General features: G+C 38.3%; 1 protein-coding gene across 3 annotated transcripts in view; it reads left to right on the top strand.

Annotated features, from left to right (window-relative positions):
* The first annotated feature begins 14,084 nt into the window (after positions 1–14,084).
* The window catches only part of HBS1L (HBS1 like translational GTPase), a 62,897-nt gene continuing 55,982 nt past the window's right edge, over positions 14,085–20,999 (top strand). For 2 of the 3 annotated variants that reach the window (XM_062572518.1, XM_062572519.1), the window contains exons 1-4: positions 14,085–14,244; positions 15,738–15,803; positions 17,640–17,777; positions 20,465–20,659. In XM_062572518.1, the coding sequence (XP_062428502.1) occupies positions 14,202–14,244; positions 15,738–15,803; positions 17,640–17,777; positions 20,465–20,659 (442 nt within the window). In that variant the 5' untranslated portion in view covers positions 14,085–14,201. The remainder of the gene's footprint in view (positions 14,245–15,737; positions 15,804–17,639; positions 17,778–20,464; positions 20,660–20,999) is intronic. The other variant, XM_062572521.1, reaches the window with a different exon arrangement.

Genomic DNA, 20,999 nt, shown 5'->3' on the forward strand with positions numbered 1-20,999 from the left:
GTGAATGGTTTTAGCCTGGGATCAGCTCTATCCACAGTGGGCCTTTTTGGTTGGAGCTGCTCCTCTTTTGAGGGCTGTGGACATCCTTTCTCCTGAGTCCTCATTCCCTGCCTGCACACATGTTGAGTGACGAAGGAAGTGACAGCTCCCGCCTCCCTGAGAATAGGACTTGCCATCTTCATGACAGAGTTATGATTGGATAGCCACAATCAAGAGCTCCCTCCTTCTTCCCCAAACAGCTAGATAAATCTAGGATGGTATCAGTAGGTGTCTCTCAATGTTCAGCTACCTTAGCTTATGGGGTTGAGTCTTCTCATATTATTAGTTTTAACTGGAATATACAATGCTGTTTGAAAGATACATACTACCACCCCCTCTGCCCTCAAACCACGAGAAATAGTGACAGAAAACAGGAGGTGCTCTGTTGGCTAGATAAAATTTTCAAATACTTCCTATTACCTCTCAATATGAATATGAACAATGCATAGTCCCTGCTGCCAGCCCAAACCTATGGAGAAAATTCAGTGTCTTGAACATTAACAGTATATTCAAACTCATATTCAAGGTCATCTACATGGAAAATCTTGATCTCCCCATCACAGCCCAGAAATATAGTTCATTTTAAGACAGTTTTGGAAGACAACTACATAGAGTTGTGACCAGTTTGTCTCCTTCAGAATCATTCATCTTCCTGCAAGTTCTCAGAATTTCCAACTCTCACAGTTTTATGAAGACTTCCCCACTATTTTGTGGGGTTATTACATTTATCATGATGTCATGATTGTATGCGTTGAAGCTGTAACTTTTCCCTTATACACTGTTTGTGTTTGGGGTAAAACCAACCTATCATCAGCCAAGACTGCTGCCACCTGCACATTTTCTCTGGAGAGTCAGTTTTCCATGGGTAAGGTAATTGTTTCATGCCACTTCTTTCACCTAGCAGCTAGCCTACTTTCAAGGATAGCTTTCACATCACATTTTTATTTGGGGGATAAACAAGAAACAGCATATGCAAGAACCAGGGTGTAGATTGAAGATGTACAAGTAATCATCTCGGAGGTCCTGAGGCACCCAGACTCTGTGTATTATAGAAGTTTATTAGACACACAGTAGTCAAGACAAATAGAAGGGAGGAGAGAACGGAGTATGTACACAGAGAATTTCATAAATGACAAAGAAGTAAATTGCAGATGGAGAAACCTAAGAGAAGAATGACTGGAAGCTTAGATAAAGGTCACAGAGCTATTTTTATACTTGTAAATAAAACAGGGCCAGGGCTCATACTCACACACCCTTCAGTGGTCAGGGATTTTTGGGTGCCAGTCTTGACCTTTTTTTCCGCCTATGAAACATTTACTGTATGAGATTAGGATAAAACAATACATCTAAAAGTCATACACTAATTCAAGTAAGACTTGATAAAGGTAGTTCATATAGGCAGTCAGATTATGCGATGACAGTAGCGTCTTCTAGATTTATAATCTGAAAAGGATCAGTATCCCTGGCCAAGGCAGAAAAGAAGGTTTGTCAGAAAGGAGTAATAAACTTGAGAAAAAAATATGTATGGCTAAAGTTTAAAGATTTATTATTTCTGAGTGCAGGAGCTAAATAGCAAATCAGCAGGAACCTATATGTATGTCATAAATGAACATAAAATATTCTCTTCCAACTCTCACTGATGTTACCAGAAAAGGGCTCACAGTCCTCACTGGCTGTTGGATGAAGCATAAAGAAGTGCAAAATTTCTAGTTAAACTTGTCACACATTATTCTTGATAGATTACTTTTTGTCTTTTGTACACAGTTAGTATTAAAACCACTTATTTAGCTCATTTTCTGTAAATATTTTCTTGCTTTTACGGAGATCATAGTTTTGTTCTTTTTTTTTTTTTGTGAGGGAAGAACTTTTGTTTTTTTCAGAATCAGGTGGGTTGTGAGAGCAGAGATGGAAATATTGAAATCATCTCATTTTTGTTTCTCAGTGGGAGGCCCACAGGGAACAGCAAAAACAAGTTTCCTCAGCCCAGACAAGTTTAAGAAGATAATGTGAGGTGAAGGCTGAACCATATTCTCTGATCATCTGCAGGCCATGTATTTGATGAGCATAGAGCCCTTATTGTTGGTGATGTACGAATGCCCCAAGAATCGTCACACTAAAATTGCACAACCAAGCAATCACTCTTCAGCAGAACCGGTGTACGCTAATGAATGGGGGGGACTCTTTGAGAAATTATGTGACTTCTCACAGCAATGAATCAAACAACTAAGAAAAATGTTTCTGAAGGTACCTACACAGCCACTGATTTATGACGGTTTAGCTGTAGTTCTTTATCAGAAGTGAATGTTGTGATTGCTCAGTTAAGAGTATGATTTCAAGCAGCTGCACGCAGACCATCCCCACGGCTCCCTGTCCCTTGCACTCAGACACACGAAGCCCTGGGTCTGACCCGTGATTCTTCCTGTGATCCCGTCTGACCCTGATGCCAGTGAGTCACAGCGACGTTTTCGTTCTACCTCCAACCACCTTACCACTTGAAAAGGTATGCTCTGGCTTCACTTCCTGGGTTTTCTGGGCTAAGTTTAGTTCATGAGAAGCTGCTGAACTACTATAAACAGGCAGCATGGAGCTGGGGTTCACCGCAGTTGTTAAGGGTGAAGCCAAGGTCACTGACAAACAGCAGGAAATTGCCAGTTAAAGGAGTAAACTTCATTAATATAAGAGGTATTCAAAATTTGGGATTGTACCAGTAGCTGATCATATTTAGAGAGGATGGATTTTACATCTTCAGACTGTACAATGCATTAAAAGGAGTGAATAGTGCAGTCAGGCTGTCATTGCCTCCAGAAAATGTCTTTATACCCCTAACAAAGTAGGGTCCTTCTCCCTGTTGACCACTTCTAACTGCTACCAGCAGAAAGCCTAATAAATAGTAATTGCAAGCTAATATTTGCACATTCTAACAATAGAGATCTACATACAGAAGAAAATATATAGCCACTTTGCTCCATTGATCTGCTGAGCTATGGTTATACAAATCTCTTTGTATTTTGTTTTTCATTAAACATTTATACCTCTTCTCAGGACAAGAAGCGAAACAGTGAGCAAACACAGGCTACATAAGTACTGCATAGAACTGGTAGAAATGATTGATTTTTAAGTAATGATTTAATCAGTTGGCTTTAAAAAGGCAATTATTTAAAGATTTGGAATCTTTATTATTACAAATGTCCCTTTTCCTTGAAGATTCAGTCATGGGGAAAATGAATATAGAAGAATCCATTATTCCTTTCTTCCCTGGGGCTGCAATTATAATGTTAGGCCAGATAGTACCTATTACCTGCCTGCTTCCTGTTTTTTTTGGAACGATCTTGAACAAGGTGAAAGTGCTTATTCAGAGTGTGGGAATAGGAAGGTTTTATTTCACCTCTCCCACGATAAACTCTGTATTGATCCCATATTTTACATTGCAAGCTAAAGACCAGAATCCATTGAATTTTATGCAAGTCTTACAATAATGCCAAATAAATTTGGGTGACATCCCCAAATAACAAGAATATATATCGCGTAAGGATTTGGAGATGTGTTATCATTCTCAGCAAATGTTGCACACCATGTGCCAGTGCTTGCAAACAGCATTATTTTCACTTTTGTAACCTCACAAAGTGTTTACTGTTCACACAGATAAGTGTGTTAGCTTTGTATTAGGCTTAGACTATAAATAATCACATTTGTTTATACCTTAAACAGATTGTTTGTTTGAGCATTCTCATAGGAATAAAACTTGTTACAATGAAGCAACACTTTCATCCATTCATCAGCTAAAATAGTGTAACTTTCCCTTCAGCCTCACTGATGCAAAAAGATCTAATTTAAACAGGTTTTACCTTTTGCTACTATTATAAAGCACTGTTAAGTGACAAGCCTAGGTTCCAAAAAAAGAGAAAAGATAGCATAAAGACTAGTGATCCGTTTGGGTAAGACTGCACGTAGAGACAATGTCACAAATTTTGTCGTTTCTGGAAAAAATATATGCAACCATTCAGACCTTCCTCAATTATTATTTTCCTTTCTTGATTTATATACCTTTTCCACGGATACAGCTTTGTCATCCATTCTCATTTATTTGATCTTCCTCAGGTTATTTTCAGTAGAAAATATCCCCCAAGAATCCCAAGAGATCCTATAGTGCCTTGGAGTAGATGGTAACCAGTGCCAGTAAACAAGGCTTTAACTTTCATTGGTAAGTAATGTGTTTTTCTACTATTGCACACACAGCTCTGGATCCTGCTCAAAATGATTGCGTGAGGTAAAAGACAGGAAAATCAGTTTTTCTGGGTCTATATCTAAACAGAAGTTTCTTTAAGAAAGCTTGCCACTTGCATCCAGATTATGAAACAGAAACTTTAAATCCTGTGAAACTATAATTAATCTGTGCCTGCACATTCATTAACCAAGGTCTGATTCTCATTTAAACAACATTAATTTATTTCAGGAACCTACGTAAGTTATATAACTAGTACAAATGCAAAATACTGTAAGATTAGAACTGAACTCTCAATACACTGACAGTTTTTTGATATGTGGTCATAAATACACATGTGTTTATATTAATATCTGAGATACCACTGTTCTACCAGAGCTGCTTTTGTGAGCCCACCTCTACTCAGCGTGAGACAAATAGAGAAAAAAACATGATGATCCTTGTTGCAAAGAGCATTTGATCTGAGACAAGCATTCTCTCTGGTTAAGGAATAGTTAGTTACCTTTTAACACAAAAGAAGTTCTGCTTTTAAAAATTCAAATCAGTGGATCACAAACAATCTTCTTTTCCTTTTTTGTTTGCAGAGTGACCCTTTTCCTGGAGGTGCACTCAAAGATAACGTGTCAAGTCTGCTTTAAAATACTGCAAAGCTTCGTGTCTCTCTTGTGAAGGAAGACTTGTACAAGCACACAGTATTTGCTCAGCCCCCCTGTTTTTGTAAAGTGGCAGGCGCTCTCACCAGCCAGGGAAAAAAATCCGGTCCCACACCCAAGCTAAGGCCCTTCCCTCAGGCACAGTTCATTATCTCAAATGCAAACTTTACTAAGCAGCACAACAGTAAGGTTATTTCCCCCGGCTAAAACTACCCGCCAGGGCCTCTGCAGGCAGGAGCCCACCGATCCATCTGAGATCGCCGCAGCAGGACTCACTGAGTGCCTCCCCAGGCTGGTCAAATAATTGCCCAGGGCTGGCTGGTCCCAGTAGTTCTCCCCCTGACCCGGCAGACCTCAAAGGAGCAGCCTGCTCCCTTCCTTGCCTCCTCTTCCGTATGTTTCACTTTTTTTTTTTTTTTTTTAACTCGATCTTGTGTTTTCACAGATAACATCCATTGACATTTTCTCACTGCCTGAGAACACAGATAAGAAATTTGCTATACCTATTATTATCTTTTGTCACTCAGCTCATGGTTCCTCTAGTAGTGATAGAGTGTCTCCCTAAAACAAATTATTCTGCCGGAACTGATGTGCAGCGTTGCAGTTTTGTTGCACCCAAATCCTCCCCTTTGTATGCTTTGTTGGTATGGTTAATGTGAAATTGATTCATTAAAGCCAATGCAATTTTCTATATTCACTTCCGTGAGCTTTGGGCTGGGCCCCAAAAGAACTGGTATAAAAAAGAAGACTGGAATCTTCTGGATGGTGCATATTAGTGCACTTCTGCAGAGGCATTTACTAAGAATAAAATGTAGATTTTCACATGAGTGTAGCTGAACTAAAATGGAGAAGAAATATTTTTTTGTTTCTTTCACTAATAATGTTCATATTGACCCTACTTGTAACATTTGCAGTCATGGTATAATTTCTTTTAACAAAGTTCAGTGACCAAGACGGAATGCTGGCATTGCATCACAGTGGTAAATTCTGATCTCAAAGTTATGCCTTGAAAACCAGCAAAGTGCTGATGCATCCATCTAATGTTTCACCAGAACAAGGTTTTTGAATGGCCAGTAGATGCTAAAATTCACTGCTATGGAGTTATATTCACTCCTGATTAAATTTCATTGAAGTCACTTTTACCTGCCTTGTCAAATCAATCATACTGATTTAATTCATCCATGCTTAATACTGCTGAGTATCAATTATTAAACACTGAATAGAAGTCATTTCATTATCTCCTGAATATCTTACTGTCAACTTAAGTGATGCGGATAGACTGTGACTAGATATACTAAAAACTTAAGACACCAGGAGTAGTTTGCGTTGAATAAAACAAGCCGTTCAGCAAACAGCCAAGTGACTAGACCTGGATTCTTCTGCATTGCCTCTGTTGTCCCTTAACTACCTTCAAAGCAGTGATCAGAGCCCTCGTTATATCTCTACAACACCATCACTGAGCAAAATATGGCACATGCTATGGCTAACTTGAAACTGCATACATGCAGAAGGTGTAATGGTTCAGTTTTTCACATTTTTCCATCTGTGTTAAGTACTAACTTGAGTCCCTCTCTTATATTTTACTATCCAATTTTATGAAAATTGAAGGAATATACAAGAACTTTTTCCATAAGCCTTCTTTCTACAGAAGTTTGTGAAAAAACCTGACCAGATTATTGCATGTAGAAAGAATATGAACTTCATTCTTGAATTGCATGAGTACAAAGGAGAAAGAGACTTTTTTGCTCTGTTCAAACAGGCAGTTGTTATCAGAACTTAAATGTGGCAGTCTCTTCAGAGGTTATATGCAGGAATGATCGTTGTTCAGTACACATTCAGCATGAACTCTTGTGGGAAGTTACTTTATGTATAACAGAGGGATAGAAAGAACCACTTCTCTATTCATATATGTTTTGGGGAAAGTGACTTCAGCGCTAACTGAATTCAGCAACTGCAACATTGTTGTGTTATTCAGGGAATTCCCTATTCAAATAGAAACATAAAAAAACTTTAAAGGAAGCTTTAACGGAAGATGGAAGTTCAGCACATCTGCCATCAGCAATTAACTCACATAAAACAGATTATAATTTCCATTGTATTAAGTGAAATTTGAATGTAGTTAATCTACACTCAGATATTGTTTAGCAAGCAAGACAATGGCCTGTTAGGAACAGGGGAATGGCTCTGGAGGTAGAACATTTAACTAGAACAGCTATATCAGTTAAGATCTTGATGCCAGCATTAAAATTTTCATTCATAAAGGCTGGGCCATGTTTCTTCTTGTAAATGATGCGGCTAAGAAAACTGGGGAGGTGAGCATGTTATCTCCAGTTAAAATGAAATCCTGCCATCACACACAAGGTAGCTGTTGCAGAACCACAGGACCAAAAATTTGTATGTTCCTTTTTGTAACATAAAATGTACAGACTAGGAAACTTTTGACTAGTATTTTTTTTTTATTGGTGTTTCTCCTTATACACTTTGTGGCTAATGTTTTCCTATTATCAAAGTCTTGCATATTTTCAGCACCCACCCAACTCTGTGGTATTATATGCATTTTTTAAAGGTCTGAGTGACAAGTACATTGATATAAGTGAATCATCTTTTTGCAGGCATAAAATTTTATCAGATTGGTTTTCAAGTAGATTTATGCATTTAAGAAAGTGCATCTGCCATACAAGATTAGCCCATGGAAGATAGGACATTTGTTCTAATAGTGAGTGATAGAAATTTGTACTTCAAATATGTGAAAAAAACTACATAGATAGTAAATTAGCATCTTTTTAAGTAGTTCCTGGTTATCAGATGCAGTAATCAAAACTAAACTAAAAGGATACTGTGCAAGATTAGGCCAAGTTTCCATTCTCTGCTAGTGTCACTGTTTTATGCTCCACGACTACACAATTTGAGTCCAGATGTATAAAACAACCAGATCACAAAATAAGGAAAGCAAAATAAAAGAACATCTAAAGTGCATTGTTTCCTGTGATTGTAGAATGAATTAGTAATGTCTGCTGTTTCAAAGCCTGCAGTATATGAAAATTATTTGAGAAAGAGACTTGCTAATTTCATGTAGAATTTCCCTTTAAAAATCAAGATTTTTTGAAGAAAACAGAAATTTCAGTCAAAAACTGAACTAGAGTATCAGTCTGAATTAAGCCACATATTTTATTTATCTAATGATGCTCTCCATCACACTTCATAATACCATATTTCTCTTTTCAGCCTAATGTACTACAGTTCTACAGGTTCAGTTACAAGTCTCATGAGCAAATAAGCATGATTCATTAAAACCCTGCATGTTCCAGATCTCCAGAAGAGGTATTTAGTGTTTCCTTGACTTGTCCATGCCATCACTGCTAAGATGCCTGTCATCTGACCCTTCCACATCATGTAAAGGTAGCCAAAGTTCAGGCTCCCTAAAAATTGCAGACAGCTTTATAGCCTGCAACATGGATACATGATATTGCTCCCCACTTCCTAGAATGGCATAGCAGAGGGCAGCAGATTGTGCCAGCCCTAGTGTGCTTGTCAATTCATGCTGCCAGTAAGAATGTATTGGAATGAGGCTAATGATCACCATGTACCTGAGATTTGTCTTTCAGGACATCCTAGGACTTGCCTGGAGTCGTTTTGTTAGTCTGCACTTCAGATGACACAGATACATATTCAATGAGTTTACCAGAGCCACAACTTGTATAGGAATATCAAACAGCATTTTCCTGAAAGCCTGAATTTCATCTTTTGCTGGAGGTATTTGCTAGGGTTTCCATATGTTAGACAAACTTTTTTTTTTCATCTTGGATAGCTTTTCTTTAGGGCAATAACCAAAAAAAAAAAAAAAAAAAAAAAAAAAAAAAAAAGTAAAAATAAAGTCTCAGAGAGACAAGTATATGGAGTTTCTTTGACAACACATTCACTCTGTTTTGCCCAGAATATATAGCTTGAATTGCCAATGGCAGGTCCTCAGAATTTAAAAGTGCAGAACAGAGAAAACAGAATCAGACTAATTATGAGGTAATGGACTAAGGTTTAATAAGCTGCCTTCCCAACAAACCAACTATAACAGCTCCTCTCCCTTGCAAGCATCAGTGTATTTTTTAAATTAAGTTTGCTTGAAGAGGTTGGTAGGGAAATGTCCGATTACTATTTATACGTTCAATGACTTTACCCAGGTAAGTAACTGTATTCATCCTGACTTGATTTATGCCTATGGGTGCTTGCATAATGTTTCTTAAATGATATTTTACAGAATCTAAGTTCTTTTATTTCTAACTGCAGTAATAGAATAAGATCCCACTGGGTTTACTGAAAGCTTGAGTGAGTCTCTACATTCAAGAAATACACTGCACCACAGACGGGTCGATGAAGACATACCATTTGCTGTCGTAGCTAAGATCCATGACAAACTTTTTTAGTTTAGTTTTAGTGCTTGCTAAATTAATGTACACAATCTTATACATCAGAATGCTGCTTTTACATATGTATGTAAGTCATTATAATATGTTTTAGCACAGACATGTACATCATATTTAACCCTGAGTCATAATGACAGCCTTATGTTTTAATTGTCTCTTCCTTATGTCTGTAGTTCTCACTAATTTATCCTGTCAGTCATCTATAACAATTAAAAGTGAAATGAATCTTTAACATGGAGATTTTTATCTTCCAGAACTTTTACATAAACTTTAATATTTACTGTATTGAAGTTTAAGTATTCTTGTCACCTACACAAGTACCTATGCAGTTTGAATCCTGCTAAGTTTTTGGCTTCAGTCATTTCTTCTGGCAGTGAATCTAATTCTGTGCTGAATGAAAATTGTTTACTTTTATCAGTTTAAAATTTTCCTCCATTCAAGTTCAAGGAATTCCCTCTTTTTATTATGAGGAAAAAAATTAATGGCTCTTTTTGAACGACTCACTAGTATATATTTTGGTCATGTTCCATTTTATTCATATCCTTGGTAAAACAAAGTCTTAATCATTTTAATCTTTCTTCATATAATACATTTTCCATGCCTCTAATTATTCTCATCACTTAGAATCTCACTCCATACCAATAGCACACTTTATAGAACCAAATGCAGTGTTCCAGGGAGGGCACAATGATGACATAATTAACAGCACAATAATATCGTCAGATTACGCTTAAGTTTTAATCACATCATATTTTAATTTTTTATTTGCATTCACTAGCAAAAACAATAGATCAGAGATTTTCAATGAGTGGCTCAGAGTGGCTGTATGGAGACTGCTCTTGGTAACCGTGCTTGAATTTGGACTCTTGCTCTCAGCCTTGTGGACCAAAGGTCCCCATCCTTGTACCTATTGACCGAGCTTCCCGTTCTGGATGGCCTTTCGGCTCATTCCAGACTAGAAACAGTTTGAAAGCCAGCAGGGAGGCAGTATGATGATAGCAGAATTTGGGACTGGGCCCAAAGTGAACAGCAAAGGATAGGCATAACTGAAGCTGCTCAAGTCCTTTTTTTTTTTCTTTATAGCAACAGTGACTTTACATACTTATGGCAAACACAAAGGATTCAAATTAAACCATCCAAATATGCAACTTTTTCAGATCAGTTTGCCATTATATGGCTTATTCATCTAACTTAGCTGGATCCTATTGAAATTGTATAAGGTCTTGCCTAATATAACTCATTCTAACTCATCTGCAAAATTTGCTGTTCTGCAGATTCCGCATTCTCAAGCAAATAATAAATATATTAAACAATCTCATTTATAATGTGGAAAATTGTGGATACTTGCTATTTACCATATGTACAAAATGATAATTCGTTAATATTCTTTGCTTTCTGACTGTTAATCAGCTTCCGATCTGGATAGTGTCATTTGAAATAAAAATAGACATTTACTTATTGGCTGCACTCCTTTTGATCTGGTCAGATCATTTATCAGCTATAAAAGTACTTACTGACATTGATAGTATCTATATTTTAAAACTCAACTCACACACTGTATAGTGAGGTACGACATCTGGAATTACGCTGTTTTTTCCAAACCATGTCCTGCTTAACTGTGGTTTAAAAGGAAACAATATTGAAGTAGACTGAATGCTTTTTACCCAAGAAATTTAAAACTACTAAACAGCTGGTTAACTTCACTTTTAGAAGAAATAACACCATCCAAGAGATTTTCTGCTTATCTAAATTAAATTATTATGAAATATTAACTGACTCTTAATGTTTTCAAAAAATTAGTAGTGCCGGGGCTGAGAGCGCTTAGAGGGACTGCTAAAAGATAGACTACCAGTACCATCAGTGATAGCTTTAGGTCATTATTACTCTATTGCACCTGGATTAAGACTGGTAGTCTTAGTCCACTTCTAATGAACACATCTTAAAGTAATTGAAAATCTCTGTGGGCAAGAAGGAAGCAATCACAGTATTTTCCAGAAGTGACCTGTTTAGTAATTTGTAGGTTAAAGCTGTTAAGAGGCAGGCTGATACGTTTCTCTGATGATGCTTTAGTTGCTGCTGAGAGTAGTACTAGGCTGCTTTGTTCTTAAATGAATGTCCTTCATTTAAGAACCTTTCATGGACTTTTCTTTCATTAAAAAATAGCTATTATATAGTTTTTAGCTAATAGCTTATAGCTATACTAAGCTATAAGCACAGCTTGAGAACCAAAAATGATTATTTCTTAAACACTTCATTAGCTAGCTGCCTTCCCCAAAATTTTATATAGACCTCAGAGTTGGCAGTGCCAAAGGAATGATGCCAGCGTATTTACGACTCTTTGAAGATACACTTTAAATTAAAAAAAATAACAGCCTTTCAAGTTTACTGTTAATGTCATACAAAGATGTGTATTGTCTCCTACCCTGGGCTGAGATCATCTTTATATTTTTACTATTATTATTTTCTATTTTTGAAATTCTAATTCCTAAATATTGAAAACAATGCTGTAGTTGAGTATCAGGTAAATGAAATGTGGTCATATCTGCTGAGGCCACAGTTGCTGAAAATCAAAGACTGATAAGCTAGTGAATTTGAACAAAAAATTCAAATATGAAAAAAAAATAAGAGTAGTTGATGATTTTTGTTAAAAGTGTGATTAGAAAATATAAAAGAAACGTCTTTGCAATATGATGATCAGGTTTGAAAGGAGAAATGCCCCTGTTTGAAGAGAAAATATACCGTATTTGCCTGATTAAGATTTTCTGAAGATTTTAACATTTGAAAAAAATGATCGGGAACTAAGTAATTCTGGAGGCTGAAAAAGCCTAGAAACGCCATTGCCTGGTTAAAGTTGTTGAAGGCAGACTGGCAGGAAGCAGTGAGTGTGTAGTGCTATGGTATCTTAAGTTACCTCAGTAAAGGCACAGCTGGAAGCAGCATGTGCTGGAATCAGCTTTTGAATTCAAAAGTATGCTACACTGCAGAGCATACTGTTTAGCTCTACATACTGTTACACAGATCTTTTAAGAATGATCTGTTCAGCATCACATTTTAGAATTTTCTACAAATGTTCCTACTACAAACTTCTTCTGAACTTACCAGTTTGCTGATTTATTTATTCACTTCTGCTGTCAGCAGCAATGGGAACTAGTTGTTTAGAAATGTCACGTTTTTGCAGAGAATCACCACTGTTACAAAAGGTTTTGGAAATTTTTTTGGCAACAGTTTTAACACTTTAAAAGTAAGGTTTGAAAACGTTCAAGACTTCTCAGAAAATGTTTAGTACCATATGGAACTGACCATACAACAAGAGTCTGTAATATTGAATCATGTAACAGTAATTCACTTTTTTTTTTTTTAATCTTTGACCTATATCAAGAGATTGGGACGGATAAAGATCAACATGATGTCTGTCACTATGGAGAACATTGGGTCACTAAAGGTCAACAGCAAACTAGCGTTAATTAGAAATCATAGTTTCCAATTTTATTTTACTCTTAGCACCACATGAAAGATGTTGCATGGATGGCAAGTTTGTACAGCTGCATGTGCTCTCTGTACAAATTAATTACAAATATGCAAATAACATAAGAAAACAATCTGCACATTTGCTTACAATTTGTATATGAACACAAAATTTGGCTTATGTTTAACATACCCTGCCTCTGGCAGTGACCAGGAAGCATTTGGAGTTGCAGGTATTAGCACTTCTGGCACGTGGGCCGAGAAGAGACAAGTTACACACACTGGCTAGAAAACCAGGGTCTGTGGATTTGCAGGGGTATGTGGCTAGAAGATGGGCATCTGGACACCCAGGTTATGCAGGCAGTGGGATTTGTGGTTTTGTCATGACAGAATAAAAAGTTGGAAAGGCAAATGAAACATTAAAGGCCTTGACTTGATGATGGAGACATCTGATTTGAGAAATAGTAACCAGGTATTTGCCCAGTGGCTTTGGAGCAAGTAGATGAATACAGGTATTTGAGGGACAGCTGAGTTTGACACAACAGTCCCCGTCAGACCCAGAGTTCAGTGGCTGGGGCCTTTATGCAGGTAGCTGTCTGGGAGCCCCATGGGACCTGGGAACAGGGAGCTGGAGCCGTTACTAGCTCCTCTTCCTGCCCTCTCTGCCACTGAAGCTTGGAAGCTTAGTGTTTTCCCCACTCACTCTCCCCTCTTTCAGACCCGTGGAGACAGGCAGTTGTCAGCATTGATTACCCGATCCCTAGACACTGCAACAGTAATCTCACTTTTCAATGGTGCCCACAGCTGGAGGTGTCCCGATGAGGTCAAATCAAGACCCCCCAAAGCACCTGAACTAATGCAGACGGTCTTCACCTACGGCCAACTCATTTTATGCTGACTGCTGGACAGTCATCAGAGACTAACGGTTACCATTGTCAACGAGCCAAGTCAAAGCTGGGCTATGTTCTAGGTTCACAACTGAAAATTCAGTTCACGTCGAAACCTCCGCACTTTTAACGTGGCAGCAGCTCCACACAGCCACCAGCGGCCTGCGCCCGGCCCTGCTGACGTAGCAGCCAACGGCGCGCCTCGTGCCCGGGCTCGTGACGCAACCCGCTCGAGGGGCGGAGCCAGCCGGGGCGCGAGCAGCGTAGCAACACCCCCCCCCCCCCATCCACCCCCGCCGGGCCCGCCTCGCGCTGCCATGTTCGACCCCGTCAATCACGGAGCGGCCGTGCCTGCGCGCGCCGCCGCGCCTGCGCACCAGCGCACCGAGGGCGGAAAGCGGGACGCCCGCGCGCCTGCGCACGAGCCTCCCGCGAGGCCCCCGGCGAACACTAACATGGCGCCCTAGGTCTCGCCGGTGCCAGCGCCACGCGGGTCAGGGACGGAGCCGCCGCCATCATGTCCCGGCACAGGAACGTCCGAGGCTACAACTACGACGAAGGTAGTGGCGAGCAGGAGCCGGTAGCGGAGCTCTGAGGGCCGCCCTTGCCCGGGACCCCTCCGCCGCCCACGCCTTCCCAACCGCCCCGCCGCTCTTCCCCGGACGTGCGCTCCCCGCCGCGCCACTCGGCGCGGGGCCTATCCAGCGCCGCCGGCGTGCGCCGCCGCGGGGCGGGAGGCGGCCGGGCCCGCGCGGAGCGAGGGGAGGCCGCGGGCAGAGGGGGCGGGGCAGCTCGCCGCCGCCCGCGCGCGGCGGCGGCGGCGGCGGTTGGGCGAGTGGCGCCGCCCCGCCCCGCCCCGGCCCGCCCGAGGGAGGTGCGGGCCTGGCGCCCCGGCGGAGGCGCGGCAGGGGTTTGCCCACGTTGCCTTCGGCCGCTGACGGGGGCCTCTTTGCGCAGCGGCCTGCGAGCGACTCGCAAAGCAGCTCCCGCGTACAAAGCGCCCGCCCTTGCTGAATCTTCTGGGTGTTTGCGGTCCCGCTCTCACTCTAGCAGGGCGTTGCTGATGTTCAGCTGTAACTTGGAAAAGAGGCAGTGGCCGTTCTTCGTAGAAGAAATGTCACTCTTGAGGGTAAAGCTCAGTGAAAAACCTGTTTGTTAGATGCTCTTCTGTCATGTTTTACTTGAGCTTGCCTGGAATGAACGAGCTCTTGAATAAGACCCAAGCAAATACGTGCACCACTGCAGTTTTCTGTGTGCGCTGTCCCATTGGCTTAGGCAAACCGATAGTTGCCCCTTTTTTTGCAAAGGTTTTCTTTGTGTTGGCTTGCACTGTGTAAAAATGAACACGCTGACATTACTATTTTAAAGATCTCTTTAGTATGAGTGCAGCTCTTTTGTTGACTGTCAGATCATATAAAAATGCAGGAAATACTTATGCCTGTTTCTGATCTTTTGCTGTTGAGTGGGCATCTGCAAAGTATGTATATGCATTACAGTAACACAAACTGTATACCCTTTTGCCTGAAACAATTTGGCATAGCAGGAGGGCATTATGAATTGTGTTTTTTGCCTTGCTGAATTTGAGTTGACATGCAGCCTGCTATAAAGATAGATCAGTGAGAAAAGTTGAAAAATAAGACAGGTATGGAGTAGAAATCTTTAATTGTTTGAGTAAAGATTGTATTTGAACTGTCCATGCATAAGGCTATTGAAGGGATCAGATGGAAATATCAAGAGAAGTACAAGACCATGGATGAAAATCTGTGGAGCTGTAGAAAGTTGCATTTGAATTATGAGGGAGGTCTTCCAAAGGAGATGCTGAAGGAGGAGGATGGTGAAGCATTGCAACTCTTGAACTTTTTTCTGCTTTCATAATGAGTAGACTGTTAAAACATTCAAGTTCTGTTATTGTGATCCAGAATTTCTTATGCATGTAAATAAAAACTACTGGAATATTGGAGATATTTTCTTAAAACCTTATATAAAAACCTTCCTTTGACTTTCTAAGTAATTAAAAATTGCATAGATTAATCTTGCTCTCTCTCCTTCTTAGATTTTGAAGATGATGATGTGTATGGCCAATCAGTAGAAGATGATTATTGTATTTCTCCTTCAACAGGTTAGTTCAAATGATCACATATAGGCATTGTCCATTAATTCCTACTTTGATTAACCTGGAAGAATATATACACACAACTTCTGTTTGCTGGTGAGGAAAATAACTAAAATATGAATTAATAAACAGCTGGCTAAGTAATGCAAGTGAGATTTTAGGTTAAAAAATGGAATAAAATTAATATTTATTTCTAGAAGAAAGCACTATTTAAAGGCAGCTAGTGAAACTTTCAAGGGTGCCTAGCTTTCTAACTCCTGTTAAAGTCAGTTAAGTAGCGCTAAGGATTTGTGTGCTTTTTAAAGTCATGTTAGGCAACTGTCTGCATGTTTAGTTATATAAGTGTATTATCTTGGATAATGGATGGTCATTTGGAATGCAGTGAAACAGTTTATGTTCTCTGTGCCTCTGGCAAGATCTGGGTTCTGGTTTTCCCCGAATTTGGTTGTAATGTTTCTAGAGCTGAAGTGGCTCTAGAAATAATTGATGTGATGTGAAGCTGTGCTACTGCAAATACCTAGAATTGATTTAAATCCCCTGCATCTGTGATGTGTTATCTGACCTCTGGTCACTTGTACTTCAGTTGATCAGACCTTTTAAGATTAATATGCAAATAAATGCTACTGTGTCAGCCTGTTCATTTTAGGTAAGCAAGTGTAGGTGTTTGTATTATTTGTAGTCACATTCTCGAATTTAAACCCAGATCGTCTTGCACTTAATTTCTAAGCCTTGTTTTGAGAATTTTTCAAGTCACTTTAAAAGAAATAGGGTAGCCTGTATTTTGTGATGAAAATGTGCAATATATTTACTTTTTAATTGTGTAAGCTTTTAGATCACAAAAATAATTCTAGTTTTGTGCACAATAATTTTCTTAAGAATTTTTTTATATAAACTCTCATTGATGATGCAGCAATCTTGTAATGGTAATAGTTGCTTCAGCTATAGTGATTGAATATGAAATGATACATATTTGCAAAACCATTGCTAAGGTTAACTTAACTGGAGAATACGAAAGTATGAAGGATAAAAAAAAAATGGAGGATATTAAAGCTTTTCGTATGTATTTCAAATCTGGGGAAAACAACATAACGTGAGGACATATGTTCACATTATATTTTGTAAACTTCTCAGATTATTTAGTAATTGAAGTTCATGTTCAGGAAAGAGTTTTAACTATATATGCCTAAATATGTTGCCAAATTAGAATGACGTTTTGTCCTTGTTTAAAGTTATGTGTGAATATATATTTTAATGCATGCCTTATATTTCTAATTCAATCTCACGAACAGAAGAATGTGCTTAATTCAAGTAGACTATTATCGATAAGTGGACAGTGTCATAAAGTAAAAACAATGTTTATTTTCATGGTAATCTTTTGGCTGTACCTATATATGTATATGTATGTATATATAAAGATGTAGAACAATATTATGAAGAGAGTATTAGGTCATAGAAGGCAACTCAGTATGGAAAATTGGCTTTGAAAGCTGGAATATCTGTCTTCTGTTTGAATACTGAACTTTGTAGAATTATTACATCATGTACAGACATACAAGGATATTGCCCAACCTGTGGTATTTTCACTATGCGATGAATTATTTATATTCTACTGTCAACTGCTCCGTTCTGTGCAGTCTTCAGATAGTGGTCACTATACAGTGATGTTGCCCCTTCCTGCTTCGTGCCCCATCCCCTGCTTCCCCCAACCCCAACTCCCAGATCATTGCAACAAGCTAGCATCCTAAATTTTCTGTAGATAGGCTTGTTAAGCCTGTTTTTAAAGGAAGAAAAATATTTAAATATTTTAAATATGTTTAATACTTTTTCTTTCCCCATATGTAGCAGCTCAATTTATCTACTCAAGACGAGACAAACCAGCAGCATTTGCTGAACCGTTAGAAGAGGAATATGGCTATGAAGGTACAGAAGATACTGCTGGTTATGTTACAACCAATCATCAGTTGTCTGGAGTTGATAGAGGTAATTGTAGAAGATAATTATTATCCTTAGAGAAGTTTCTCTTATGATATGAAGACTTACAGAAATAGTCTTAAATTAGTATTTGTTACTTGACTGACTTGAACTGCTCACTGTTCTGGAATCTCTTACTAGAACAACACCCTTTATGAGTATAGCTGGTGGAGTACTGTAAGAAACACCTCTTCAGTGGTGACTCTTTAAGCTCCTAGCTGCCTTCTCATATATTACTTGAAATCTGTTTGCACACTGAAAAATATGTTCTGAATTTCTCTCTGGAAATAGTGAGATTTGATAAGAAGTTCAAACATAAGAACATCTCTACTGGCTTAAACCAGGAGTCCATGTAGCTCAATAACCTAACTCCAGAAATGGATGTCTAGGGAAGAGTATAAGAATCAGAATATTTGTATAATGATTTTTGCCTGTAATGCCTTCCAGATTATGGCAATTGGCAGTATTTGACAGGATTCCAAAGTCAGACATTTCCTCGAACCAATACTCGATAGATTTGCATACCTGCATCCTTTATAATCTTGTCTAATCTCGTTTTGAACCCATTAGACTTTGATTTCCATTCAGTTCTTCAGCCATGAATTCCGTGTTACAAGCTGAGTTTTATATGGAGGGAAATAATACTTCATTTTTAAACTTGCTGGCTTGTTGTGTGATTACATACTTCATGAAAAAGATGCCCAGCTCTCTTTCCTAAGTAGTAAATGCTAACTTCATTTGTGATTTTTGTGGGAATAATCAGGGTTATTTTTACCGTGTTAGTAAACACGGAATAAAATGTGTTGCTGAATGGCTAGGCAATAAAATGAGTGAATGAATCTAATATTTAAAACAATTTCTTTGAAATTCTGGAATAGCAGAGAGTTCTAGATTCCACATCAAGTAAACTGGTAGAAGCTATGATAATGCATGGACATGAGTAAACATGACAAGTTGCAGTGTAATCCACATGTTTTTGTAGAAGGAAATAATAATGTTGTAGAAGTTAATTAGAAAGAGTCAGCAAGCAGGTGGTGAATATAGTCAGTATAGTACACTGAGTTTTCAGAATGCTTTTGACAAGGTCCACTAGCTGTTTAAGGAGTTCAGTGGTATTGGAAGAAGAAAAAAGTTGTATTTCGGACTTAGAAAGATGGAAAAGAAACCTAAAAATAACCATATCCACTGCAAAAACTGTCTTAATAGTAGTGGTGCCAAAATACCTACTTTGTTCAATATAGTTGCAGATTATTTGGAAACAATGTGGCAGTGTTGGCCATGAAAATAAAATCATTGACTCCAATCTGGTGGCAAAGAGTTTGAAAAGTTTGTTCATTGAGTGCTGGATAATAAAAGGGCTGACCAGCACATTCTGTGGAGCTCTGCTGGTTCTTGTTTTGCAGCAGAAATGTCTGGGGAAAATTAACTTGCTGTGTCATGTGGACTAAGGATGCTGATTTCAATAACCTTGTAGAAGTTGGAAGTAATGTTGAATTGGCTTAGCAAAGTTCTTTAAAACTTGCCATCATTGGTGAAGTTTTCAGATAATCTGTAGTGGTCTTTGTGGTGTTGAGTAATCTTCCTGAAAACTGAACTGGCAGAAACTGATACTCAAAGAGATTTTCTTCTCTTCTGATGTTGTATTTGTATGTCTGACCAGCACACTACTTCTGTGAATGGCAGCCTGGTGAATTTTCAGTCTCTGGTTGTGTGGAAAGTCAAGAATGTTAAGAAACCAATCTTAGTCAAGGTTTATGCTAGATGTTTTTTTGATTTTTTTTTTGATGTTTTACTGGCTACTTTGAGATAAGGAAGTTTATTTACTGTACTGTGTAAATACTTACTTTTTAAAAAAAGGTTGGTCAGAGAGAAATTAAGCACTAATTCAATGTTTATATCGCGACTTAAATTGAAAAAAGAAAGACGTTTGAGAAAACTACTATTTTTTCAAAACCATTGAGAGCTATTTAAAGTGTAGTCTCTTTTTCCTTAAGTAAGATTTGCTCAAACTTTGAAAACGATTTTGGTATATATCTTTGTGGTAGGATTTGATTGTCTAAGGTTTTTTAAAAATTTTCATTTTGATTCACATTCAAAACTGTTTTTGATAGGAATACAGAAACCTGCTACAAAGAAAAATGGATTATATGACCCTCAAAAAGTATTACAGTTCTAGGAAAGGTAAAGATTGCAGGTAATTGGAAGCTGGAGTGTTGATTCAGAATCACTAATATTTAGAATTTTTCCACTGTTAAGACCTGACAAATGCTATTTATTTTGGATGGTAGTTATAGTGTCTGTAAACATTTAAAATTTGTGCTGTTAAAGGGAATTCTGCATTGACTTACTAAATTACTTTGGATAATTTAAGGGTGATTATTTACACCATTTCTCAGCATTAAAGCTAGTTAGTTTTACAGCATCAAAATATTTCAGTGTTGAGAACTTAATGATTATTATGTGGTAGTTGATGATAGTTCCGTATTGCAGTATTTTAAATGAATCGAATGTTCTTCATGTTTTGGGGGTAAAGCCTGTTATGGAAAGAAGTGAGACTGAAATCACTTTTTAAAGGTTTTATCTCTTAACAAGATATTTTTCTCCAGTTTCTGTTATCAGATGTGTGGTGTTAGTGGTTAGGCCACTTCATTAAAACGTTTCTTTTGTAGCTTATAATGGTAAATTGTCTCTTTTAGCCCGTCTTAATTCATGCCTTGATCAAATGCGAGAAGTTTTGGGAGAGTCTGTACCAGAGCAAGCAATGGCACAAGCAGTACTGGATAGTAAATTTGATGTACAGAAAGCTTTGGATCTTGTGCTTTCACAAGACAGTAAGCAAAATACGAAGACCAAGAATGAGGACGCTGTGATTGTAGGAAAGACGACAAAAGGTACACTTCTATTTAATTATGTTTGGCTTCAGTATGATTGATTTCTATGCACAGTGTAATTTGGGCTTTAAAAACCATGAAGATGCTTATTGTATTAGTCGTTTATGAGAAAATTAAGTATCACCATCTTTTCTAAGTGTTTGTGTTCTAAAAACATTTAAAGGAAACAGGTTTTCTTGAGCTAGAAGTCAGAATAAAACCATAATCTCATCTTAAATTCAAACTGTGAGCAACCATCTGCAGTTCACAGTAAATTGCTGTCTTCTAGTAAGTGACTTTATGAGTATGTCCCAGAAATTGGACAACATTTTAAAAAGTTCTATGCGCTTCCATTGTTTCT

The sequence above is a fragment of the Rhea pennata genome, chromosome 3, assembly GCF_028389875.1.
Source record: "Rhea pennata isolate bPtePen1 chromosome 3, bPtePen1.pri, whole genome shotgun sequence".
NCBI lineage: Eukaryota > Metazoa > Chordata > Aves > Rheiformes > Rheidae > Rhea > Rhea pennata.